We start from the raw sequence: 27,989 nt of genomic DNA, 5'->3' as shown, positions 1-27,989 counted from the left end.
AAACATTTTTTATTGCGTAGATTGTAGGCTTTGCAGTACATGCAAAATTAAAAAAAGGTGGCAGTTAAATCTGTAAGCATATAATAGCAATGTAAATGTCTCGGATCAGCAATGTATTTGGATTAGGGACTAATAAGTCTAAGTGAACAGACATCTTTCAGGATACACAGTTTACATGATAAATCAAGGAGGCCTTTTCAAAGTGATTTTCTTCATATCAAGATAAAATATTTCTTGTTTACAATCTTGCTTGTTTTTAGTACTGCAAAATCTCTATAATAGTACACTCTCAGTTCTGTATATAGGAAAACCATAAAACTCTACCCATACCAGGGTCTGTTTTAAATGCAAAACAAAAGTAGTGAATAGGTTTGCAATGCATGTGCCTATAAAAGAGAGAGAGAGAGAGAAGCAGCAGCTGCATCCTCCAAACAGATTTAAATGCACTTGTGGCAGAAATAGAGTGGAAGGCACCACTGATTCATATGAAGTATTAGGCAGAAAGCTTTGACAATACCAGACAACTTTATGTGCATTTCAGGTTTTAAGGGTTCTAATGCTTCATGCAAACCTTATGAGGATGTCCTCTGAACTCAGTAACATCACTGTAAGGTCAAAGGCTCCCATGGGTCACAGCAAATGCTGTGTTGCAAATGCTTTATTTTCAAGGGCTAGTGCTTTGCAACATTTGACAGTTTCACACAGTACCCTCCATTAAGACTTCCTGATGGCTGCAGCTCAGCTAAAAAAGTGGAACACAATGTGGAGTTTCTAAAGCATCTCTTGTGATGGATTAGTTTGGACTCAGCAAAGCGTGAATTCTCCTGAAACTAATCTGTGAGCTAACAGCATGCTGACCTCGGCTGACAGGAAGGTTTTTTAAAGCTGGCTTCTCTCAGAGACAGCTCATAGTTGGTATGATACAGCATGAGTTTGGCGCACCTGGATTATTCATTTTTTAAGCCAGTGTCATCTCAGACACATTTGTGATGTTTACTGGTGTGATGAACACCTACATATTAGCTAAGAGACATATCATAAGTCACTGCCAGAAAAACATTTTAAAAACAATATTTTTTAATTTTGATCTTCAGTTTGCTTCTGTAATTATAGTGAAGGGCTGACAAACAGTTGGCAGCAAACTTTCAGGATAGCTACTATGACACAAGAAGGCATTAACTGTAGCTTTTTATGGACATTCAGCATTCAGACATGGCAAGTTTTATGTGTCAAAGTCTCTGACCTGATAAGGCATTAGATTTTCAGAACATATATTAGTTAAGTAATTTGTTTATATCTGTCTTTTCATATCTGACCATTACAGTAAATGGCTGTAGTCAACTGACAATACAATTGAAAAAAGAACATTCTTTTAAAACCTGCCAACTTGTCAGGTTCATTCTGCTGCAATAGCTTTATACTGTTTGCCCACAATAAAATGAATGGCATGACAGTGTTGGAAAGCATTTTTGCAGTTCTTTATTATATCATTGTGAATGTATCTTGCAAGGAATGAATGGAAGGCTAAAAAATCCCCCAACAGAAGCACATCAATATGTTTATCAAATGGTCAGCAAAATGATATGCGGCTGGAATGGGAGAGTAGCAATTCAAGATCATTTTGAAAAATGCAGAGTGAAAAAAAATCCAGTAGGGATAAATATTAGTAATGAAAACCGAACACATGATTCTTTGTTTTGGGCCAGTATATTCACCAGCGGTTGCTGCAGATTGATTTAGGAGCCTTGAAATTGGCACACAAAAAAGACTCTCCAGACAGAGAGCTGTCCTTGAAGCATCACTTATATTTCTTTTCGTATTGTTGCCCGGATAGTGCTGAACATTTTGCCGATGGCCTCGAATAATCGGTCGCAGAACGTGTGGATGCAGATAGAATAGACCCGGCTGATGCATTGGATCTCAATCAAGTAGCTTCTTATGCATGGCACCACTGCCCAGATGTGTAAGAATGACAAAATGGCAAAGTAAATACCCCAGATGAGAGCCAGAGGAATGCCAAAGATTGCCGACAGTAAGCGATAAAACCAGTATTTTGTCACAGTGAAGGTGGTGAAGCTGGCCTTCCAAATCCCATCAAAACTGTGTGTTCCATCAGGTTCAGCAATGACACCTTCAAAATCAATCTGAAGGCAAAGAGGACACAAAAACAGGTTAGACAGATATTCAAAACTGACACAGATGTGTGGATTCCAAATACCCTTTGTCTTAACAGTGATCTACTCATTATGGCCTTGATTCAACAAAACATTTAAGCATGTGTTTAACTTTGAGCATGCAAGTCCCATAGATTTAGACACTTAAGCACATATGTACATTAAGCATGTACTTACGTTTTTGCTGACTAAAGATAGGGTTACTCATGTCATTAAAGTCAAGCACCTGCTTAAGTAATTTGCTGAATCAGGACTTTAGTCTCCGAATTGCATGGAACAGTTTTGTGGACTGTGTGAAGCATCTGCATGTAAGTGTGTCTAAAATATAAAACGAGCCTCTGCTAATTGTGGCTAGCAGATCTGTTCATGTAACTGGAATGGAAGCTCAGATTCCTGGCCTGGAGTTTCCTTCCATGCTGGACACAGGGTAATTGGGTCATGGACCCCAAAGGAAGTAGCAAAAAAGAAGAACAAATGGGGACACCATTTTCAGGCCTCCAAAGGATATAAGGAGAATTGCACTGTAGAGAAATGCTGCTATCTGACTGTGAACCAATCCTTGAAGGACACAAGAAGATACAGCAGACAAGCATCTGCTTTCCACTTACAACAGTGAAACTTCAGAGCCGTATCTGGGGTTTCTCCTAATTTATATGATCAGGGAAGTGAGATCAAGATTAGGCTCCATATATTCTAACGTAAATATGCAATGCTCTGGAAGAGAAAACTAGTATTAAAAAGAGGAGCAGCAGTTCTGCATTGCAAAATCACAATATGCAATACGGTAGAATGAATGGCTTATAAACAGTAGTAAAGATTTCCATGCAAACCCTCCCATTTTGCAAAAGCATTTAGAATATGTAAATAATTTTAGACTTACTCACACTAAACAGTGAATTTCTGTCCTGTCTCTTGAGGCCCCTCTTAATAGTGAAACAAGTTATTGTTGGGTTCATGAAAGTGACAAAGTATTGATGTTAAAGAGTTATGATACGTTTTGTGTAATTTTCTTTGAATTCTAATGAGAAACAGCTCTTTTGACACTGGGCTTATCTGGTTGTTAAAGAAGAAAATTTTCTTACAATGAAAAATTGAATACTATGAATTTAAAAGTCTAAATTTTTGTAAGAAAATAGTTGCTTTCCTAAAGCACTTTGAGTGGAGTATTATGTGGCTATGTGAAATTATTACAAGTCATTTATTTAGACAATTTTAGTGCATTCAGAAAATCTATTTTAATTTAATAGAATGAGGTTAAAAATCCCAATAAAAGCTTTTCAAATTAAAGTGCATCTTTCCCTCATTTATTTCCTATAAAATCAATTATAGAGGAGCAAATATTGAGGAAAAACAAATTTAAGCCATTAAATATCAACCCAACATTTTCATACCTCCTGATCATGTAAGGGTTTAACCTGAAAGGTGCTGATTGTCTTCAATTCCTACTGTAATCAACAGGTTCATGTTGCATGTTCTGCCTCTTGAATGACTGGACCCTTAAATTCCAGCCACTTCACACTGTGACATATATGTTACCATGAAACCAAGCTCCAGACTTCAACAGTGCAACAGGGACTTCTGTCTGATTCAAATGAACCAGAAGTCATTTTCACATTCCAAGGTGACAGCAATTTAATAGTTTGTAAAATTTTGACAGCTCAATGTAAATTGAAAACTAGAAACCCTAGATATAAATTATTATTTTATTAGATGTATTTGAGGTATTCAGAATCTAGACACATTTTATGTAGCTTAAATCAAGAGCAAACAATATTTCCCCAGTCATGTGAAGCACACACCTAATCACCCCTCTGGTAACCAAGCCAACTTCTTGAAAGGTGGGGAAGACCAACTGGAAAACCATATATCTTGGGATTTCAGAACCTGCAATTTGTGGAGGACGTGATTAATGAGATGCAGCTTACATCATGTTCTGAAAGAGGCCAGGCTCCAGCTCACTTCTGATAGGAGTGAATTCTAGAAATGAGGAACATCTGCTGGGAACATTTAGTTCCAGAGCCCATTCACCCTTGATAGGCAGGGAAAGAATTTCTGTTAAATGTTGGCATTGTGATGGGGAACAGAGGGACAGCTGGCCTTTGTGATAACAGGGTTCTAGAACTTTTAGGGCTTTATGTGTAGTCAAAGGTAGTAACCAGCATCTTACATTTCACCCAGCAGAAAACTGGCAGCTAGTGGATATGATGGACCACAGATGCAATATGCTCTCGCTAGTCTGCTCTGCTCTGAAGATCGGAAACCACATTTTAGAGGAGTAGAACCTTTTAATGGGCCTTCTGACTGTTCCCTGATAAAGTGTAATACAACAATCCAATCTTAAAATGATAAAGACATGGACGATTATAGTGAGGTTTGCATCTCAAGGGAAAGGATGAAGTGTTTGTCAGTTGAGGAAGACAATGATTTTTCTGACCTTCTGGGAGTAGAGGAATCTACTAAAGGTCCTGAGATGGCAAAAGCATTGTGACAATAGGTGGACAGATGCCTTCAATAAAAATAGCAGCCACGGTCTATGCAAATTCTACAAAACGTTTCCTGCTCCAACATGCATCACATTTATCTTACCCAAAGTGAGCCTAAGAGATCTATCTGGCTTTCATTCAGATTTACCTGTCTCTCCACCAGATTCTAAGGGAGTGAAATCAGTAGGAGCTGGATCAGAACCTAGGATAGCAGGAAAATGATTCTGTCTGTCTGGGCCTGATGAAAAGGAGACATAGAGCTGCTCCTTACTCCCAAGGACCTATTGGTGTGGAGTGCCACAGGTTTCAATCTTAGCCCCCTCATATTCAAAGTATCTGAGAGGGGAAAATTGTGAGACATAGTATGGCATCTTCAATGTGTTGAGTGCCCAACACAACCTTCTGGGAGCTCGCCTAAAAAAATAAGTATGTAGCCATCTATAGTGATTACATCCATTCGTGCCACATCATGCAGTCATCTAACTTAAAGACAAGCACTCTTGACTGAATTTTCTAATACCACCCTTAGAACACTTATTGAATTTTTACAGTCAGTGTGTGGGGATGACAGTTCTTTAAACTTGTGCTTTAAAACCAAACATAAATAGTTGTTAATATACCATATTTATAACAGCACCCGATGATGCATCTCTTTAATTCTGGAAGTGTCAGGGGGTTCTCAGTTTGAGTTAATCATTAGGAACATCTTTACATTGTAGTCTGGTTCTTGCACATACGGATCATGGGTTGACACTCTGTTGGTAAGATACCTGGCCAGGCTCATATATTAATATTTAGAAGAAATACCCTTTCGTACACATTTCATAGTTTTGACTATTATAGCCAACCTGTGCAAAAACTCACCTGAAGGAAGTGCTACAATAAAGGGTGCATATTTTACAGGTCTCTGTTGAAATGCCAAAATATCCAGGAAGCTTAATTGTCATAACATTTCCATTACAATATTAACAGAAACATGTTGAGACATAATAGTTCAGCCCCATGTCACACAAGCTAAACATGTGTTTGATATAATCCACTGCACAGGATATTTAGCGTGGCCAACATAACCAAGCAGAGTAGGTCAACAGGAAAAATGAACATCACAATAGTATTCCACGGCAAGAAATTAAAGCAATTATATATATTGGTGGAAAGAACAATACACTCATAGGAGCTGATACAAATGAGACTGCTGCCAAGAGTATGGGTTTACTGGATCAGGCTCAATATGCCACACACACAGCAATGGTTCTTTAATGTGCTTTTCTAAGGCACAGCACATTTGTTAATTACACAATTCTCAGCAGCATCCTACTCTACCCTATGTTTATGGAGTCAGATACTTTTAACACCTTATGGGATAGGGAATGTAATCATTAACCTCTTCTGTAATACCTGTAAAGATGACAAATCATGTACATAAATGGATAAGCAGCTAAAATTGTATTTCCATGGAGACCACCTCTTATTGCAATATTGGGAATGTGTTTGGCTTGAAAGTGCATAGCTCTGATTTCTGACACTGGATGTAAATCCCTGTAAATTTGTGCAGTCTCCACCCAGCTCCAGACACAAGTCACACACTCGCTGTAGAGTCATTAGTTGCCATGTCACCACCATGGAGGATCTCATTTTATTCAAAAATTCCAAAATAACACTGTCTAATCCTCAAACCAACAGCTGGTCTACACACAGATGGTGAAATCCTGTCCCCACTGAAATCAATGTGAGTTTTGCCATTCATTTGAGCGGAGTCAGGGTTTCACTCTGAAATTCCAATAGTTTAAATCAGTTTCTAAATCAATTTGTTTAAATGGATACAACTTCCTGGTGTAGTGTCAGTTAAGGATGGATAATATTTTAGCTTAATTTGGTGTGTTACTAAGCCTAAGACTTCTCCCCAGCCCGGGCTACTTGCAGGTTTCCATTCCCAGGCTAATTCTTCTCCCTGGTTCTGCAAATAGCAAGCTATAATGATACTTGTTTGATCATCTGCCACTCTGAAGAAGGCTCTAATAGCACAAAAGTGATTTTTGGTACTTCTCTAAAAGAATGATTTCACCAAATGAAAACAAGTTTTCTAACCAATACAACAGCATATAGGGTGACAGTCTGGCCTCATTGATGTCCATGGCAAAACTCCTCCTGACTTCAAAGAGGCCAAGGTTTCATCCATGGAATCAATCTTCCATTAGGAAAACGTGTTATACGTGCAATGGAGACACAACTCTGTATTTTTTATAGGAGCTGTGCAGAGCCAGAAATGTATAAGGAGTTTGTACAATATAACTCAACCTAATTTAAAATATAATAATAAAAAAAATCAACTTTAAAAGCTAGGATTGGCAAATGTCTTTTCTTCAAATAAGAATTAGAAACAGTGTATGGTTTTGTAGCTCATATAAATGCATTAAAATGTTTTTCATATTAGAAAATAACTCCCTGTGAAATCAGTTTAGAAAACTAGGGGCTTTTCTCCTGTAAAGTTCTACAGTCATCCAAGCTCAATACCATCAATGAGCAAAGATAGAAAAATGGAAATTTTTTTACTGTAATGAATGAAACATATTGCTATGCTGGCAATCTTGTGAGTGACTTCAAAGAAATAAATATACTCCAATTTCTCTGTATTTCCATTAAGGCTTTGTTAGGATTGAATGGTTTATACTTTTGGACTTTTATAAATGATGCTGAATACTTTTGTGCAGCACGTTGGCCTATAAAATAAATCTGTGAATTTGCAAGTACAAGTTAACCAAAATCTAGTAACATATGTTAAGAAAAGTAATCCTTGCTTGATGTGTTGTGACATTGTTTGGTAAAATGAACTGTCAGGTGGTGTTGAATCCAGTCAAATACATTACAAAAAAATGTATACATGCAGAAGTGAAAAAAAGCCTCATTTTCATTAGGACAGGGTCTGGATATTATATTTCTGTTTCAGTAGAAAGCTTGGAGTTTAATGATCCATGTGCTGGAATTTAGATGATTCTAAGACCTGCAACACTGATTTCTAGAGCCAACCTTCCTAACCGGGCGTGGAACATATGAGTGTGAATCTATGCAGTGTGTATATTGCCTCATTCATGAACATAAAAACATGTTGTTAAAAAAAGACATTTCTGCAATAGTTAAGATAACAAGCTTTAGGTTATAGTAACTCTTTCCCCAAACTATACAAGGATTTTTCTAGTTAAGCACATGAAAACTGTCATCAACATTCACTTTTGTATCACATTATGCTAACGTTGGTGAAACATAAAATGTATTCAGCAACATAGATTTATTTGCTTCCGCAATGAGCCAAATTGCTCCTCAAATTAGTTCAGTGCTCATCCTTTGCATAAAGGGTTTTTAGGATTAGGCCAAAAGTCTTTTCACGCATCCAGAAGGACCGCAGGATTGAGTTTGCACAGGCTGGCTGTTTTACAGGAGAATTTATTTTTTTTCAACTGGCTCATAGTAGAAACATTAAATCTTACTGGGAAACTAACTTTGCATTGAAGCCCTTCTGAGGCTGCATCTTTAACTTACCGGTCGTTTTTGTTAACAACAGACTATCTTTTTGGCACCCAAAAAAAGAAACTATATGTTTACATGGAACTCACAGAGCTGTTAAAGTAAATGATTAGAATCACCCATGTGCTCAGGTGTATTTATATATAATTCATTACAATGGTGAAATATTTATTTTAAAAATATGACTCCAAAGCAATCTCGTTGCTTTTCAGGCTGAAAAGTCGAGTGAATGTTCTCTCTAGGCCTGAGTCTCGGTAACTGCTCATCTTACAACACTAGCCTAACTGTACAGACTTCTGTGGAGTGACTCCTGAGGAGAGGAGAATCAGGCCATATTTCTTTTCTTGGCAGACATTCCTTTTCCAAGTGTAAGAGATGAAGATGATGTCACGGAATCATGGTACTTGCTATGCCACGGTGGTACAGCTCAAGTCACACACAAATGTCCTAAAAGTACAGAGGAACCGTTATGTGTGTGAGAGGCTAAACAATTATTAGTTCATGCCACCAACAATCAGGGAGGGATTACTGTTCTAGACTAACTTTAACAAACGTGGGAACTTTTATATCAATTTTAGATTATATTGCACAATACTGAATACACCATCTCATATGAATTGCAGTCAATGTCCCATTGCCACATCTTCCCTTTTCACTTTTCTACTGGCCACAAGTCCCAAGCTGCTCCACAGTGATTAAGTAGTGATGTTAACCTGACTCCTGAGAGTGAAAAGACCAATGAGCAGCATGGCAAATTAGGAGACTTTCAGTCATGTAAAGTATTCATAAATGTAGCGATCAGTCTGTTCATGGCGCAAACACAGTGAAATTACATAAGTGATTAGAAGGTCTCAGCTAAGACTGGAGCTTTAGTGTGTTAAGTGCTGTACAATCACATAGGATGAGACAGTTCTTGCAGGTTATGGTCTAAATAGACAAGACAGGCAAAGTGTAGGAGAAAGGAAGTATTATTATTAAGGGAGCACAGCTGGACTCCACCAATTCTCAGCTGCTATATGTTCATTTAGGAGTTATGCCAGCTGGCATAAGATAAAGCAGCCCCAAGGGTGCTCTACCTCACAGTGCAGCCAGCACAGATCAGCCCAAAGGATCAGGGAGTGGATCATAACTAAGGCTACATTTCAGTCATGGGTATTTTTAATACAAGTCATGGACAGATCACGGGCAATAAAAAAAAATCACAGCCTGTGACCTGTCCAGGACTTTTACTGTATACCCCTGACTAAAACTTGGGGGGTGGAGGGGCGGCTCAGGGGAGCGGCCCTGGGGGCACTGTGGGTGCTAGGTCGGGGACAGCCTGGGGGGTGCCACGGGTAGTTGGGGAGGGGAGGAGCATGGCCCAGGGTGGGGGGGGGTGTTGTGGGTGCTGGGTTCTGCAGCTCCCGTTGGCTGGCAACCGTGGCCAATGGGAACTGCAGGGGCAGTGCCTGCGGGCGGAGCCAGCACTTGGAGCTAGGAGCTGAGGGAGGGGAGTTCCTGTTGCCCTTCTGGGGAGCCTCCCTGCCCCAGGTAAGCACCGCCCGGCACCCCAATCCCCAGCCCTGAGCCCGCCCCCCCACACCCAAACACCTGCTGTGGGCGGGGTAGGGGGAGCGCAGGGAGCCCGAGACAGCCCCAGCAAAAGTTGGTGCGCCTGGCCTGGGGGCTGCCCGAGCTGCTCAGGTGGTCATGGAAAGTCTCAAAATCTGTGACCTGACTGCCAAGACTAACACGGAGCCTTAGTCATAACAATCACCCTGATGCCTCCTCTGAGGAGCAGATTCTGCCCCTAGCATAGGGATCAACCCTGTACAAGCAGAATATGCACTACGCAACCTATGCATTTTGTTATCCTCATTTCTAGGTTCTATTGTCATTTCCATTGTTCTGACTACATCACTCTTCCTGCCTCTCCCACAGCATGTTCATGTCTCTTAGCTTTCCCCTCTGGTTATCAGTTCAGTAACACTCTGCAATGCTGAGTGTCATCAGACTGATAACAAGAGCCAAAGTGAACCAAGCCGTGTAAAAATAGGAGTGAAGTGGCCAGAAATATGGAAATTAGGGCAGAGAGATACAGCAAAGGTTCCCATTAGCTTTTAGTGGGGAAACTCACTGGCTCATGAGGATAAGATAAACTTTACTTGGGTTCCACTTTTGTCAAATATACCAAACGAAGGTTAGCCTGTAAAGACCTTGTTGCAGCTCCACGCAGTCAGGCACAGATTTAGGCAGAGGCCTCCCTCACTGCAGTACATGTACACCAGGGAACTAGTTATTCTGCAGCCTCTAGGGTGTATTGTGACATGGCCATGACACGTCTGCAATGCTAATGAAAATACAGGCATGTTAAATTATGGACACAAGGTAAGGAAATGGGCTTTGACCAATTAAAGGATGCTAATAACTCAAAATAACCTTCTGTTTAGGCCAAAGATTTTTAAACATTACCAACTTCTGTTCTATGTCTACAATACATTTCCTGACCTCAGCGGTTCTTTGTTTCCTACTATTCAGTTTGGTAAAGCTAGTTGTTGCATTGCTTGTAGCTTTTGTTAGGTTTTGCTATGAAAAATACTGCAGTTTCATTTGCCCTGGAGGTGTTTTTTAAACTAGTTTATCAGTGAGTTAAGTCCGTTTGAACAGAGATTTATTTGCAAGGAGGCAAATGATATGAAGAACTTGTCTACTCTTTCAAGGTTTGTTTAAAGAAAACCTCTATTAATTACAGTGTCTGAGATAAGAGTTATTGTTCCGAAGGAGCAGCCTGCTCAACGAAGAAATGTGCACTCTTTATATGAGAAAAGAGAGATGGGTGCAAGAGTGAGTTATATATCAAAAGCTGTGGAGTTGTGGGGTGTTTCCTACAAATTCCAATCCCAAACCTCCAGCTATCATTGCTGCCCCTTTTGAAAGTTTGTTCTTTGAGACATCACCTATTGCAAAGCAAACTTTACCATGTTGTGTTGCCTGGGAAGATAACGAAGGATACCTAAAGGCCACATTTTCCCAGAGGTTTCAATCCAGCCAACATTTCTGCAGGTATGATGATGCATGCCCAAAAAAACACTGCCATGTTTTTGGAGCACTACTGCGTGTGGTCACAAACGATCCAATTTACATACACCACTGATGCTCAGTTTCAGCGTGAACTAGCAAGGTGCTGAGCGCCACGATGAAGTGCTAAAAGCCCTCAGTTTCCACTGAAGTCAGTGGGAGGGTGTTCAGCTCCTTATGGAAGCACTCAGCCCCTTTCAGAATTGAACCCTTAAGCCCCAGATCTAACAAAGCACTTAAGTATGTGCTTCACTTCAAGCACATGAATGGGCCCACTGAAATCATGGGCTTAAATGCTCTTCTGGGCTGCGGGGCCTGATCAAAAGCCAGGTGCTTAATGAGCAATGTACATGCATGAATATATTTCTATATAGCCATAAAAAGGGGTTATTTATATTTTTAAAACATGTCTAATGTGAAATGTTGAGGCTGATTTTAATGCCAGCACTGTGCTGTTTTACGGCAAATTTTTCCTCACATTAAATAAAACCCAATATTTTTGCTAGATTATATCGTGTCCTTACAAGACTAGTAACAAGCATATAGCAGGAAGCAGATAAGATCTTTCCCTATTGTGCTCAGCTTATCATTTAAATTTTTCCATTTACTCAACTTCCTTTAAAAACAATTCAGTTCAAGCAAAGATGCCTATAGTCTCAAAATGACCATAGCCGCACTGTATTATGAGTCACATCTGGGAGAGGAGAGAAGCTCCAGGACAGATGCAATTCTTCCAGAGGTGGTTAAGACTGGTGAATATGTTATTAAATAATGGGAGGCCCAGAGGATTTTGTTCTTAGCTATTTATGCTTCCACTTACTTTTTGGATATTGAAAATGTGCAGTTACAAAATCTGGAGAACATTGTTGGGTGGTTGGAACTAGGTAAAAGTTATGCAAGAAGTGCCCAATAGTTGCAGATAAAATGCATCCAAACTTTTAAATGCTTCTCTGACTCAAACATTCCCACTTCCTTTGCAAAATACATGCTTCCACACACAGAACCAACTGTCTTCCTGACAGTCCTTCTGATGTATCATAGGAACCGAGAAGTTGGAAAAGCACATTAGGTCATCCCCGCAGAATGTGCGGAGAGGAGAAGACTAGGAGAGGGATATGGGGTTGATTTGGGGTTGAAGCAGAGGGAGTAGGGTTATATGTCATTGAGCTGCTCCTTTCCTCTTTTGCCTGGGCTCCTAGCAACCATGTGATTTTACTGATTTTGATTTTATAATAAACTAGAGCACTGACATTACGTAGCACTTCAGAGCTTCAAAGCCTTTATGAAAAGGAAACAGGCATGGTGAGCTGCTGTCCATCTTACAAGAAACTCCAACAGATATTTCACTCCTTGACCTGTAATACACCCCCCTGCCCTGGGTTGCACTTGCCTGGGTGGGGGCGGGGGAGGAACTGTGGATTTTCTTCACTTGTTTTCCATTTTAAACAAAAACTCTCTCTCAGACCAGAACCGAGGACGGAGGCAGCACCATCTGGCAAACAAACATATTCACCTGCATTTCTGGGATGTTTATATTTTGTCCCTGAAAACGCACAGCATGCTCATGCCCAGGTGTCCTGCTTCCCACTAATAACCCTTTTAAATACTGGCCATTTGGTGAAATCTGGTACCTGACAAAGGCAAAATTCTTACTATTCAAAAGTATAGATCCTCATGGTTTGACAAAGATGTTTAGAGATTAGGAATCTCTAGCAGTATCCAGAGATGGTATAATTTTGATCAGAAACAGGGAAATCACCTTGACTTGTAATCTGGTGGAAGAAATGTATCAAGAGTCTCTTCCAGCACATGAGACAAAGAGGTAACTTGCCTTTGACCACACAACCAATGAATACAAAAGTCAAGATTAGACTTTGGCTTCCAGCCCTGAAATCAGTCCATCAGAGCACACTTCCTTCATAGAAGCCCGCCAGGTCCCCCAGGGATGACACTTTTTTAGCACCAAAAACAAACAAACAAAAAAAAAAACAACAAAAAACAAAAAAACACACTAGGACCACAAATAGTCAGAAAAAAGAAACACTAGGACCACAAATAATCAGAACCTTGGTTTTATATAGAACTGGCTCAATGCTGCAAATAAATAAATAAAAATATCCCACAAATATGTGCTCAAACTTTTAAGTGAGTTTGCTTTGATTGTGTTTCCTCCCCTTTTTGTGTTCACTTGAACTACAATATTCTAGTAAATTCGTTTCCTGGCAAGAATATTCATGGAAATAACGAATCTTTGGCGAGTACTTGAAAATATTAACAGAAAGCAAATGCTGAATTCATAAATAAGAATCCTGATTATAAGGCTGACACTCCTCCAATCAGCAAAGAGAAATATTGCAAGTGTTCAATCAAAACTAACCAATATGGTTCAAATATTCAGTTCTGAATATCAAATCATTCCAATGGGCTGCTTGTAAACAATCCACAGATACATTCAGTAAATAATTTTGAATAATGAATAATTCTGAGAAAATCATGATTTGCTTGTGCGCATTTCAGATAAATTATTTGCTTTTCATTCACCCAGCTCCAGTTTTATGTCCTGCCAAGAAGACAGCGTCTGGTTCCCTGACACTATGTGGGGTTATTGATTCAGTACCAACCAAGGCCTGCATACATTTCTTAGCACATGCTTAACTTGATCGGTTGAGCGGTCCCACTGAAGTCACTGTAACTACTTGTGAGAGCAAAGTTATGCATGTGAATGCAGAGACAATTCCACCTGCTTTTACCAACATAATTTCTTGCAACAACTAGGCATTCTTTAGAGGGCCTTTATCCAAGTTCTCACCTGGTCTGCCTCAATATAGCTTGAGAGATTTGATGAACTATCCATCCAAGGAGTCATCTGAATCTATCTGAAGTACTGCTATATGTCCTGTGCAGGTGGTGTATTCCTACCAGCCAATTCCCGAGGAAAATTACTTTGATGTTGCCAAAGTAAATTTGTCATAGAGGAAACAAAGTTGCTGTTTCCCTCCCTGGAAACTGGTGTTCTGAAAGCTAGGTTAGGTCACTACATTTTCCCCATACTGAAACTTTTCTCAACTACGTTTAACTTTTTTGTATCACTTTGTTTCACAAGCCACAATTTGATACATCTGATTCAACCACCTACACCAGGGATATCTGAAAATGTTTCCTACTCAGAAAAAATATAGTTTCGAGGTAAAATTCAGGCAACTCTGAAGTCAAGGAGAAATCTGCCATTGATATCAGGATTTCACCCTAGGATTTCTTTATGAGAAATAAAGATTTTGGTAAACAGATTTTTAAAAGACTCCACCACTCTTTAAAACAAAATGTCTTCTTTTTTGGGCCCTGATGCTGTTAATATTTCCATTAGCTATAACGGCCTTTGGATCAGGTTCTAGCTCACATGTTTGTGCTCCAGTACCACTTTATACTGTGCCGCTAGCCTCTCTCTCATTCACCTAAACCTCCCCACTTACAAACACAAGCTCCTTAATAACAAAGATTTTATTAAACAAATTTAATGCGAATTTGTGTAGAGGCACCAACACGTCACTGGGATGAGAAGTATAATTTCCCAACACCCAGTTTCCACTGGGTAGGCACACTACATCAACTGAAATAAACACTTTCCCTTTGATTGCCATAATGATATGTAACAATTTTCTCTCTCTTCTTCCCCTCACGTGCCTCCCGCCCACCCCGTTTTTTACCTGCCATGCCTAGAACTGAAGGTAGCATTAATACAAGGTGCATAAAGCTGTTTAAAGTCTAATTAACTTTTCTGAGCCTTTTCAAAATATTTGTCTCTGCATGTCCTCTGTTAGAATTTTTTTATGGAAGGCCTTAAATTACAGATCCTCAAGTAACAGTGTTAAAACTATTTAATTTTAAATATTGCTATAATTTCTATAGATGACACTGTGAGTCTAGGGCCTTGCTCCTGCAATGAAGTCTGCACAGGAACAGAGATCTGTCTGTGTGGAACTCATAAAAGGATTGGGAGCAGAGAAATGGGGCCGATAGGAAATAGTAACTGTGTGTAGTGTGCAAATGGAGTGTGCTTCTTGTTATTTTTTGGGAGTGACGGCAGGGATTTTGAAGGCGCCTGTGGGAAGTAGGTGTCCAAACCCCACTGATGCTCCCTTGTGCTAATAAAGTTTGTGGATGACACGAAGCTGGGAGGTATTGCCACTACAGAGAAGGACCGGGATATCATACAGGAAGATCTGGATGACCTTGTAAACTGGAGTAATAGTAATAGGATGAAATTTAATAGTGAAAAGTGCAAGGTCCTGCATTTAGGGATTAATAACAAGAATTTTTGTTATAAGCTGGGGACGCATCAGTTGGAAGTAACAGAGAAGGAGAAGGAACTCGGAGTATTGGTTGATCACAGGATGACTATGAGCCGCCAATGCGATATTGGCGTGAAAAAAGCTAATGCGGTCTTGGGATGCATCAGGCGAGGTATTTCCAGTGGAGATAAGGAGGTGTTAGTACCGTTATACAAGGCACTGGTGAGACCTCACCTTGAATACTGTGTGCAGTTCTGGTCTCCCATGTTTAAGAAGGATGAATTCAAACTGGAACAGGTACGGAGAAGGACTACTAGAATGATCCGAGGAATGGAAAACCTGTTTTATGAAAGGAGACTCAAAGAGCTTGGCTTGTTTACCCTAACCAAAAGAAGGCTGAGGGGAGATATGATTGCTCTCTATAAATATATCAGAGGGATATATACCAGGGAGGGAGAGGAATTATTTGAGTTCAGTACCAATGTGGGCACAAGAACAAATGGTTATAAACTGGCCATCAGGAAGTTTAGTCTTGAAATTAGATGAAGGTTTCTAACCATCAGAGGAGTGAAATACTGGAACAGCCTTCCCAGGGGAGTAGTGGGGAAAAAAACATATCTGGCTTCAAGACTAAGCTTGATAAGTTTATGGAGGGGATGGTATGATGGGATAGCCTAATTTTGGCAATTAATTGATCTTTGACTATTAGCAATAAATATGCCCAATGGCCTGTGATGGGATGTTAGATGGGGTGGGATCTGAGTTACTACAGAGAATTCTTTCCTGGGTGTCTGGCTGGTGAGTCTTGCCCAGATGCTCAGGGTTTAGCTGATCACCATATTTGGGGTCAGGAAGGGATTTTCCTCCAGGGCAGATTGGAAGAGGCCCTCGGGGTTTTTCGCCTTCCTCTGCAGCGTGGGGCACGGATCACTTGCTGGAAGATTCTCTGCACCTTGAAGTCTTTAAACCATGATTTGAGGACTTCAGTAAGTCAGACATAGGTTAGGGGTTTATTACAGAAGTGGGTGGGTGAGATTCTGTGGCCTGCGTTGTGCAGGAGGTCAGACTAGATGATCATAATGGCCCCTTCTGACTTTAAAGTCTATGAGTCTTTTGAAAATCCCAGTTTATACTGAGCACAGCAGCAGTCTGAATAGGGAATGTGATGCTTTCACCTTAAGCTGTGATGGTATCTTCTCGCTTACTATTTGAGAAGCTGAATTTATCAGTTCCCACTTGTCTAAAAACATAGCATGTGTGCCAGATAAGCATAAGACTACAGACCAAACTCATCCCACATACAATTCCCCTGAAGTCAGAGAGTTACACTGTGGATGAAATTGCCTATAATAAGGGCTACCATTTAAAGTTATTAAGAGGCTGGCCATTGGAGGGTACAGAGAAATACTGAGATTAATTTAATTGACAGGTTTCAGAGTAGCAGCCGTGTTAGTCTGTATCCACAAAAAGACAAGGAGGACTTGTGGCACCTTAGAGACTAACCAATTTAATGAGCTGTAGCTCACGAAAGCTTATGCTCAAATAAATTTGTTAGTCTCCAAGGTGCCACAAGTACTCCTTTTCTTTTTAATTGACATGGATTTTCTCTTCAGTTAGCAGGTGCCCCTAGTTCTATAGCTTCATCCAAGCCAGTTTAGTATGATGTATTGCTTCTTATTGCTTGAAAAGTGTCAAAGTGTAAAATACTCTTTTTGGACCTAATGTGCAGCGCTCTCTATTGCATACTCCTTACATGTTCATGTCACAGAACTCCCAGTTTTGTTAATGAAGAATTGTGAGATAAAGAGTTCAACACTATGCATCATACAGGAAATTCTGCCCCAAAATGACATTTACCCACTGATAATTCTAACTTGTCAAAGTCTTTTTAAAGTTTGTGTGTTACATGCAATCTGTCAAATTATGTTGGCTATAACATTTGCCTTCTGTGAAGCACCTGGTATAATTTGGGGCAGTGTAAAAATAATAATACAATAAGCATCAGTACTGAATAGTTAATTATGTCACCATAGCAAACAAATAAACATTATGAATCATATTCATTGGTGTTAAACAAGAAGCCAATGCATAAGGGTTTAATTATGGTGAGAGCTTAAATATAAACAAAATATTTTAAAAAGAGGCTTTGATCAGAATAAATACAATTACTGGTTAACCACTGCAATCCCTATGAATGATTAATCTTCCGAGACCTGCAAAAGAGTACCCAATACTTCCTTGCCTTCCATGTAAAGTATGACTGATGCTTTGAAAGAGCTGTGCTCTGCCTCAATTCCCTATCTACATTACTCCAGTTCCAAACCAGTGTACCCTGATATAACACTGGAGTATTGCAATGGTGAATCAATCCCCTAACCCCTGAATCCAGAGCTGGAAGAGTTATTTGAACAAGGCCACCAGAGTGTATGGGTAGGCAAAGTTTGTCCAAACTTCTGGGACTATGTACAATTAAGGAGCCAAATAAACACTTGCAAGTTAATATTTGACATTAAGAAACTATCGGCACTGTGCAGAAACAAAGGAAAGGGACTGTTTATTAAATCTCATCCATTCCTGGTGGAAGAAAAGTTCTGGCTGAGCTCTGGATTTTCTCTTATTTCATCTAGTTCGACCCCTGGATTCTATTCCTGGCTCTGCCACTGACTCTGGACAAGCCACAATCTTTCTGTGCCTTAGCACTTCCATCTGTAAAACATGGATGACAAACCTGACTTTCCTCACAGAAGGTTTGTGCACTAAGCTATTCCTTCATTCATTAGATGGAAAATGCTCTGTCTGGCTAGACATCTATCTCTGTATTTATGCTGCACTCCACACACAGGTGTCTGACTGCCTAGGTGCAAAGTATTAGATGAGGTGATTAATTTGAGTTAATATTGCCTTTGGCACTGACTTTCTCTTTTTAGCCATTGATGGGAGTCATAAATGTTTTTAAGTAGGCTTGGAAGGATTAGATTTTTATCTGTAAATGTGGGTAAAATGTCAATTTCACCGCATACACACAAACCGATGAAAAATATTTTCATTGATAATAACGGAAATGTACAGATAGGCAAAGTAAGAAAAATGCTGAGCTAGAACTTAGTAGAGTTTGATTTAAGGATATTTACTCTGTATATTTTGACGTGATGTTGACAATTTCTATTTTAATGGTTATAAAGCTTTAACTTTTAAAAATCAATGTCTGTGGTCATTAAATGATTATTGTCTGACCCATCCTGTTGTCTGATACCCCTCCCTGCATAATTTCCCACAACCATGAAATTTTAAATAAATAAAAATAGAAAAAATGCTTACAAATAAACAGTGATATTATCTATCAAAATTATATTAAAAAAATCAAATTCTGCTAAGTCTTGTTTTAAGATACATGAAGGGGGCGTGCCAAGCCAGCATGGCTCATTGGACAGACTGAATAGTAGTGCCCTCCCTAATACCAGTGTAAATGGTGTATGTGATGTTTGTTCACATCTGATCAAAGTTTCTGGAATATGTTTGATCCTGTAGTGAGCTGAACTGCATCAAGCTGAATAAACTGTTGTAGTGGAAGGACTGAATACTTAATTGTACTTGAGCAACAATGATAAAAGCTTTTGCAAATTAAACTAGGTGCAAAAACTCCTTGTTGTTTCATAGAATCTCAGGGTTGGAAAGGACCTCATCTAGTGCAACCCCCTGCTCAAAGCAGGACCAACCCCAAATTTTTGCCCCAGATCCCTAAATGGCCCCCCTCAAGGATTGAACTCACAACCCTGGGTTTAATAGGCCAAAGCTCAAACCACTGAGCTATCCCTCCCCTGAATTTGTAGCTGTAGTTTGTATCTGTAGTAAATCAGAAGATGTCTGCCAAAAGAAGGGTCTCTCAAGCAGTAAGTAGTTGGTGGTCATTGCTTTTTAAAAACAAAATAAGAACCAAATTGTGGATGGCCTTGCATGGGTTTTCCAGAGGGTGCAATGGACATTTCCTATCCAACACACCCTTGAAGGAGACAGTCATTATCTGGCTGGCTATGCTCATGACCAAGGAGTGGGAACCAAATACTGTAGCTGTATCATCACTGGTAGTCCCTACTGGTGCTGAGGCGGCACGGCTGAGTGGGCTGGGAGGCTGGACATAGCCCACCCAGCTTGGGTAAGAAACAAGGAATTGCTGGAGGAGGATAGGCTACATATTTTTTAAGGTGCAAAGAAACCTGCTCCTCGCTGTGCTTTTCCCAGAACCAGTGAAGTTGTTATGCCTTATGCAGGCAGAATGTCTTCCTCCACCACTGCGGGAGCACTCAAAGTGTTCCCCAGGCCACACTACAGAGGGTTTCAGGACCATAATTTGGCCCTACGATGGAAAAAAAATCAAAGTGTGTTGTGGGGCACAATTTTAGGAAGTGCAGAGAGTGATAAAGTCCTCATGAAGAAAGCACCCCCTCCTCCTCAGCCAGCCACAGGTGAATATTGGCTCCCTTGGGGAATGATAAAAGGCAGATGAGAACAATAAGGGGTTTGTGATAAACGTCATTGTTGTGATAAAGACACTAACGGTTGTGTCGCCTCTCACAGAGGTGAAGAACGTGGCATAGAAAGTGCAGAGTACAGCTCAGAGTCAATTGTGGTATATGAGCTATATAGCTGTAAGGCTGTTCTATGTACTACAGAATGGCCCTAGGATCTCGCAGGTGCAAAGGCAGTACACCTGCTGCTAGAACCCATTACTACCTTCCAGCTGGCTGGCCAATTCCACTGTCAGGTAGATGGAGCCATTACCCCATCTTCTAGCTCGCTCCCCCTCATCCCAGAGGAAAAAGAGAGGGAGCATTCTCTGTCCTCCTGCTGAGTGCTAGTACTACAAATTTGCCTGGACTTATGTGGGTCTCACAAGGGAGTTGAGGTTACACTCTACCCCTCCTTCCTATACCTCTACCCCAAATGATTTCTGACTGGAGAAATTAATGTAGGCCTTAACCCTCAGAAAGTGCCTTCTTGTAGATGTAAAGTCTGGCTTCGACTGAAAATGACCTAGATTCTGATAAGCAGAGAATCTTTACATACTCATGAGATTCCAGCATGTCTTCATACCTCTCTCTTTATATCAAAATGTTGCACCAACACTCACTTTTAAATTCATTATGCAAATTGAGCTAAGTTTTTAAAAGAAAGCATAAACAAAGACAAGCCAAATTCTGTTCTCCTCCATGTATGCGACTCCATTGACTTCAGTGGGGTTGCACACATGTAACTAAGCGTTTTACCCCATTTTTTTCTAAGTGGATGAAAAACATCCTCTCAGGAAAATTGTAACTTTAGAATAAATTGTAACAGATCTGCATGATGAAAGAAGAACTTAATATAGATACTACTGAAGGCCTACATTTTGAAAAGAACCAGTTTTTGGTGCCTCAATTTTGGTGTCCAACCTGAGACATGAAGGCATGTTCGTCTGAGACATTGAGAACCCACAACTTCAAATAGGAGGTGCAGGTGCTCAGCACTCATAAATTAGACCCAGCAGGTCTCAAGTTGGGTACCCAGGGGCTGGACACAAAATTAGTGGTCATTTTTGGTAATGTAGACCGTACAGCAAATAAAACAGGAAAATATGGCACTCAGTGGTAAGCAAACACAATTACTTTTATTTTGTCCCTCTTTACAAACTTATATGGCCTCCATCACCAGAGTATCTGAGTGCATAAGAAAAATAAAATTGCAGAGGTGCTGCTGTTTTATTTATAAAGGACTGTTACGTCAAAGACTAACACGAGACAACAATGTTCAATTTGGAGCTGAGTAAAAAGTTTGGAACAAAAATATATTTGATAAATGTAGCAGATATTTTTCTGCTCATGAAATGTCCCCAAATGTTGCAGTTTTCTTAGATTTATTTGTTCTTTAAAAATATTTTATTAATTTTTGGCAATTTTTTTCACTCCATAGACATCAAACAGCTGCGTGTGAGTATACACACTAGTTGAGCTCTGTTGGTTAGTGGGGATTGGACAGTCCTTAAAGGCCCTTCTAGCCTTAAAGTCTATGAGTCTATGAAATAAGACATGTGGTATTGTTTCTCTTCCCTGATTGGGCAAGTGTGGAAGCACACCAGTACTTCTGCATGTCAGTTTTCAAATTCAATTTGGAAAATACTCATGCATGGAACTATGAAATTCATGTCCCATGAACATTCATGCCAATAACATTTGATCACATGAATGTTCACTGCAAGCTGACATGAGAGCTGAGCCCGTGGCTGAAGCTAATTCATTGACAACACTGAGAATACCCCTGGAAAAGTTTTGCCGTATTCACCCTGTGGTAGTTCAGTCCAAACAGCCCAACACATGGTACTGCTTAAAGCAAGTTGTTTTTCTCTCACACAGCCTCATGAATACACAATGTTGTACACACATGAAGAGATTTGAGCATATCAATTAATTTAGAACCTCATCCTGCACCATGTTGCCCAGTCAGGGGCACTTGGCATCTTGTAGAATGCGGCCTTACGTGAGCATGAGGAAATGCCAGATGTTGAAAGATTCTTTCTCCCCCCACTCCCACCCCACAGTCAGAGATTGGACAGGGGTAAAACTAACTATTGAAGGTACTTATAAGGGGGACATTACTGTACGATCTGAAGCTCAAATCTGAGGCATTTCAATGCCTCCTCTGCTCCTCCAGCTGTTTTGCTTGGTGTTGGGTGTGCTTTGAAAATGCCTACCGGATCTGGCCCACAGGTGAGATAGGCAGGGCATAAGCCAATCTTCATCTAGCTTGAGGGTCATCTGGGGCCCAGGCATCTAGAGTGAGGTGTTGTGCATATGCCCAGCAGCAGAAACTTGGGTAACCTGGGGACTTTTACAGTGAAAATGTCGATGTCAGGAGATTTTAGGAGTCTTCAGGGTTAGGTGGCAGCTCAGTAAGGCTTTTGAGGATCTCACTTGTGCCTAAATTTTGGACTTGGTGCCTACTGTGGCTTTAAAGTATTTATCTTTGGCATATACCTGTGAGATAAGGAAGCACTATTATTATCTATTAGAAGGGGAACTGAGGCCCAGAAAGACTAAATGACTTGCCAAGGAGCAAGCACTGTGGCAGGATAGGGAATTGACCCTACAATTTCTAAGGCCTGGCCTGGCCTACCCCAACCACTACACCATCCTTCCTCCCACGTAGAATCCCACATCATGCTGCCTTTTCACCTTAACAGAGAGGGCCTTAGGTACTGGGAGTTGTAATATACACCCCAATGCTAAAATAAATGGGGCCATTTAGTCAGCTTTTCAGGAATTAGTGTGGCACTTAGCTTCCATTTCACAGACCTTTTAAAGTCACATTGTGACTGAAGCTTAGGTCACCAATATCTTTAGCTTTAGAGTCAAGCTCCTCCAGTCCCCCAGTGTCAGTACAGATCAGGAGCAGGTGTAAGCCCTTTTCTTGATTCCTACCTAGCTGACATCACCTTACTTTACTGCTGTGCTCCATATAGCTTATTTATCTGGTGCAGAGGACACTGTGCAAATGCAGTGAACTGTGTGGCTCAGCGTGATGTACATCAGGGGAACGCATCCCCTGCTTCTCACAATCTCGGGTTATTTTTAAAACTTGTTATGAGATTTTTTTGAATGCAGGCAGCACTGAGGCCTTTTAAAGAGCTGCTTACAGAGCAGATTCCTTGTTCTCTGTCTAATCATTTACTTTTCATGGTTGATTTACTTGCCCCCATGTTACCGTCTGACTCTCATAGCATAGTGGCAAGAAATGCATGGATGCCGAGTAAAAGGCTGAAAGTTCTGAATCTGGTGAAACACAAATATTTTAAACAAAGTAGAAATAGGGCTGAATCACTACTCTGACTCCATACACCCCTGAACTTGTACTATTTGTTTATTACTTGTATTGTAATATTACTTGTATGGTAGCACCTAAAAACCCCAGCTGAGACTGGGGCCCTATTGTGCTAGGTACTGTACAAACACATTCTCTGCCCTGAACAACTTACTGTCTAAGTAGATGAGATGGACAAATGGCAGGGGGGAATAGAAGCAAAATTGCCTGCTCAAGGAACACAGCCAGCTAGTGGTTGAGACAGGAGCAGAACCCAGATTACCTGACACCCAGTCAAGTCCTGTCCACTAGACTACACTGCCTTTCCAGAAGCTTTCAGAAAGCTCTGATATGGATCATAAACTGGATATGAACTTTATGTTTGCCACTTAAAGAGCTGAACTTAAAAGCAGTAGCCAAAGAACCCGGAAATTTGGATCTAAAGTTTGCAAATTGGAAGTATCTGTGAAATAAAGTATAAACAGCAAAAGAAATGATTGACTATCTGGTAACTAGGCGGGAAAATGTTGTTTTTCCAATTGCCCTACGAATTTTGCAAATGTTGCTGTTAGTAAAAAAACAAAAGTTGGATACCCTGTGTAGCGTGAAAGCTTGTCTCTCTTGCCAACAGAAGTTGGTCCAATAAAAGATATTACCTCACCCACCCTATCTCTCTAAGCTTTACTGAAAGTGGGGATCTGAACACTGTCTTGATATGATACTGACATTCCCTGTCACTCACTCACTGGGATGGGCATACCTTGGAAGCAATATGAGTTTTCTGACTGGTTGGTTGGTGGGGATTTTTAGAGTGTTTGCAAGTGGCACATTTGTGGATAAGAGGGATCCAGATTGTTTCAGAGAGAGATCAAAGGTTTGGGTTTTTTTTAAATTCCTATAGTTCTTACTTTTTAACTTTCTTTTGGGTCACTGGGAGTAACAAACAACCATCTGCAGGACTTGTCGCTGTGGGCAGGTGGAAGGGATGTGCTTTGTAAATTTCAGTTTCCTTTAAGACAGCTATGTTTTTCCCCCCATCTGCGATCTGCTTCTTTTCCCAGTAGGATCTTTCTTTCTCTGTTTAGTTCTGTTCTGTGGCTATCCAGATTCCAGCCTGCCTGGGGGCTATGACTCATACTCAGAAGTTTTAGTTGCAATGGGGACTTCTACTACCACTGCTGCAGCATACAGTGAGTGTAACACCAACTGTCCCAGGTCACTAGTGGGCAGGATCGCACCTGGGACCTCTGGAGCTAAATGCATGAGCCTCTGCTACAATAAGCTAAAAGCCATTTGGCCCTTAGCTGACACGGTAGAGTAGACACATTAATTTTTCTGTCTAAGTGGGCTGGGTGCCACTAGATGGGATAGAACACCACACCCAGGAGATATGTGGGTTACATGAGCACTAGCATGCTCCTCTCTGAACTCTCACATAGCTCTCCCCCTACATCTCCTCTTCCACAACCAAAAGGAAAACAAAATTCTCGATTTATAAATACAAGTTGTTGGTTTGTAAATTGAGATTTGCACCATTCTGTATCTTTTTGTAGACCATTTTTCAGTGTGTACAGAATTTAACTTCTTTTGTTTCTAGATTGTAAAGCCAAAGTCATGGAAATAGCTCTATGAGCATTCCATCTGCCTGCAAAAACTTTTAGGGCTTGATCCAGCAAGGCAGAGAGCCTCTGCTGTGATGACTGCCTTCAAATCTTGTTGCAGTCAATGAGATTTAAGACTGCTCTGTACCTTTCTGGATTAGGACCTAGAGGTCTAAATCATTTCACCAACCTGCCTTAAAAATCAACAAAAGTGAAATTGTTCTGATACAAAGAGAATGAAACATTTCCCTGAAAGTACCTGAATAGACAGGCTTTGCCTCCCATCCCAGAGGCAGGATGGACTAGGATTGCACTAAGTGACTGCTGGATCTGAAACAGGTTAGCATTGAGTGCATATCTGATGTTTCCGCAGATTCCAACAAATTTGAAGGACATTGTCCTTGGCCTTCACATGTGTAGTATAAAATTCCTCTGCTAATGAGGGATCAACTCCAGGGTTTCTCTGACCCAGATGGGCCCAGGCAACAATGTCCATTGACCCAGATTTGCTGAAATGATCAAAATTGGAATTAAAAATCTGACCAGAGATCTAGTCACAGTGAGTTTTTGCTTGTTTATTGCCTGCTTTTATCATTTCACTATTGGCGGGGAAAAAATAACCAGGGGCTATGGTTTTGCAAACATTTGGCTTAGGAAAAGTGAGCTGTGTGCATCTGGATCAGGAAAAAGCTGTTCCACAGGAAAGTAGTTGAGAGAAATCACGGTCAATATCCTTAACAGTGTAATCTGAGTTCCACCTGATTTTTGCTTTTTTTTTTTTTTTTTTTTGGCCATTCCTTTATAAGGCATTTATAGGAATCATTGCTGGCCAGTAAAATCTCCCTTCCTGGGTTAAATATGGTAATGTTCGTTCCATGTCTCACCCCACCAACAAGCATTTGCAGCCAGCGGGACTGCAACAGAAGGACAGTTCGCACAGTTATAGCTGCATTTTGTTCAGCTTGCACTACTGGCGTGAAAGCTCCAGTAGCTGGTTGGTTACCGGTTAGAGATGCCCAGAAAACACGTTTCAGAGGAGCAGGCTGTGCGGACGCTGCCGAATCCCCCGTTTCCCCTGCGCTCCCGCAACAGCTTCCATGGGTCTGGAACACGTAGCGCAGGTTCATTCACTTAGCGGGTGTGTGTCCCCCCGGCCCCCCCATTCTGTTGCGGTCCCACGGGTCTCCAGCTTCCCAGCTAGTCACCATTAATGTATTGACTCACAGGAGGCTATTTAAGCCGATGCAGTAGAGTGCCCCCCCCCCCTTTTAAATAGTTTGCCGGGACAGCAGGTGGTGGAGGGAAGCAATGAACTGTCACAAATGTTGTCAGCTCCGTCCCTGGCACCTCTGCAAACACCGTGCCGCCGGCACTTGGAGCTGCTGTCGGGAAAAAAAAAAATCCCCCCATAACAACAAAACGGCTCCAGCTTCTCTGCCCCCCCCCCCCCCGGATCTCCCGCGTCTCCTGGCTTTTAATCCTTACCTTGACCACGTCGTCGTTGAGCCCGTTGGGGTCCCGGTTGACCAGGTCGATCTCCTTGGTGTGCACGTCGTGCATCGCCTTCTCGTTCAGCTCCTCGGCCATGCTCTTGTTGTGGGGTTTGTAGATGTTCCCGTGCTCCCGGACGGGCGCGGTGTACAGGAGCCCCTGGGCACGGGACGGGAGCGGGGCAGAGATGAGGCGCTGCCCGGGGCTGGGCGCTGGCGGGGAGCGTCACCAGCTCATCCAGCGGCTGGGCTGCGGCGCGCGCGGAGCCGGGGACCCTTCAGCGCCGAGCCTGCCCCCCGGCTGGCTTTTTAACCGGATAAAAGCAGCCCACACCACACCCCTCGCGCGCGCCGTCCCGGGCAGCGCACCGACTCCCGCCGCCAGGGGTCCCCGGCGCCCAGCCCGCCCCGCCGCGCCCTCGCCCCCGAGGAGAATGTGCCCAGCCCCGCTGAACCCGCGCCCGCTCCGTGCCCCAGCCACCGCCGCCCAGTGCCGGGCTGCACCCCGCTGCCCCCCACCCACCCCCCATCCCGGCAGCGCCAGATCTCCGAGCTGGGCCATGTCCAGGCCCCGGGGCTTGTCTCAGTCCCTACCCCCCTCCCCGGCGCCCCCCCCCCCCCCAGGGGATCTCAGGTCTGTCCCCCTGTCTCAGGCCGATCTCCAGCCTCCTCATTTCAGCCATCCTTCTCCAGCCTCGGGCTGTAGCGTGCCCGGCCCCGATCTCTGCGCCGGGTCCCTCACTTGGCTCCCATCTCCAGCCCAGCCAGCTGCGGCTCCGAGTCCCTGATCTCACCCCTCAGCCCCCACATGCCGTCAGCCCAGAGCCCCCGGCACGGGGCGCCCTGGGCCCTTGTCAGATGCTCCTCCCCGGGGCTGCCGAGGAGAGTCGCTGCCGGGGCAGAGCAGACCCCCTTCCCGACGGGGCTGCAGCGGGCCGAACAGCCCGCTCAGGTGGGGCTGGCGGTGCCTTTTGCTCGTTGTGCAACATGCCACCAGTGCTGGCTGCAAACACCCTGCGGCTTCATGAACAGCCCGCGAAATAAACTGTCGGCGCTTCCCCTGACCCGGTCGCTTTGCGGAGCGACGCGGTTCCCTACAGAGATGTGTTTACAAATCCAAGCTAAAGAGCCGGACGCAGGGAAAGCGGTCGGCTCTGGATGGGGAGAGGAACTTTCCCAAAGGTGCCAAATAATAGATCGAATTTCCTTGGAGAGCCAGCAACATGGACAAACAACCCCCCTTATCTCTAAGCATCCCTCCCCATCTCCTTTGCTGGAAGGGGTCACGGTCAAGAGCAAGATCAGTAAAGTGCCAAGAATGCCCAGAGAAGCCAAGCCAGCGATAGCTGAAGCAGGTACTTGGAGCCAGGAAGAAGCAGGAACGAGAAGTACCTGACCTGAAACTGACTTTTGAAAGGATCCCAAGGCAAATCCTACCTCTGAGTCTACGTATTGGCTACCAGACATGCTGTCCTGGGCTTGATGGAGAGTCGGACTGCGGTGTCACTGCGCTATAATTTAGACGCGCTGAGAAAGGAAGATC

The 27,989-nt window shown here is 42.1% G+C and overlaps 1 protein-coding gene across 2 annotated transcripts; it reads right to left on the bottom strand.

Moving 5' to 3' along the window:
• On the bottom strand, positions 1-27,989 carry CAV1 (caveolin 1). 2 transcript variants are annotated; one of them, XM_073328143.2, is made up of 3 exons: positions 27,884-27,989; positions 26,442-26,606; positions 1-2,144 (listed from the first exon to the last, which is right to left on the bottom strand). In XM_073328143.2, exons 1-3 carry the CDS (start codon positions 27,911-27,913, stop codon positions 1,803-1,805), a joined length of 537 nt encoding a protein of 178 aa, XP_073184244.1. In that variant the 5' UTR covers positions 27,914-27,989; the 3' UTR covers positions 1-1,802. The 2 variants fall into 2 exon arrangements, with proteins under 2 accessions (XP_073184244.1, XP_073184245.1); XM_073328144.2 differs by lacking the exon at positions 27,884-27,989 and adding an exon at positions 27,241-27,467.

The sequence above is a fragment of the Lepidochelys kempii genome, chromosome 1 (assembly GCF_965140285.1).
Source record: "Lepidochelys kempii isolate rLepKem1 chromosome 1, rLepKem1.hap1, whole genome shotgun sequence".
Taxonomy (NCBI): Eukaryota; Metazoa; Chordata; order Testudines; family Cheloniidae; genus Lepidochelys; species Lepidochelys kempii.
This window is presented reverse-complemented; position numbering and strand designations above follow the sequence as displayed.

What these genes read in the sequence shown, in the direction of transcription:
- CAV1 (XM_073328143.2), bottom strand. Translation starts at nt 27,913, where the DNA reads ATGTCTGGTAGCCAATACGTAGACTCAGAG. An exon ending in GCCAATACGTAGACTCAGAG is followed by an intron (nt 26,607 to 27,883) that starts GTAGGATTTGCC and finishes TCCCGTGCCCAG; the next exon opens with GGGCTCCTGTACACCGCGCC. An exon ending in TCAACGACGACGTGGTCAAG is followed by an intron (nt 2,145 to 26,441) that starts GTAAGGATTAAA and finishes CTTTGCCTTCAG; the next exon opens with ATTGATTTTGAAGGTGTCAT.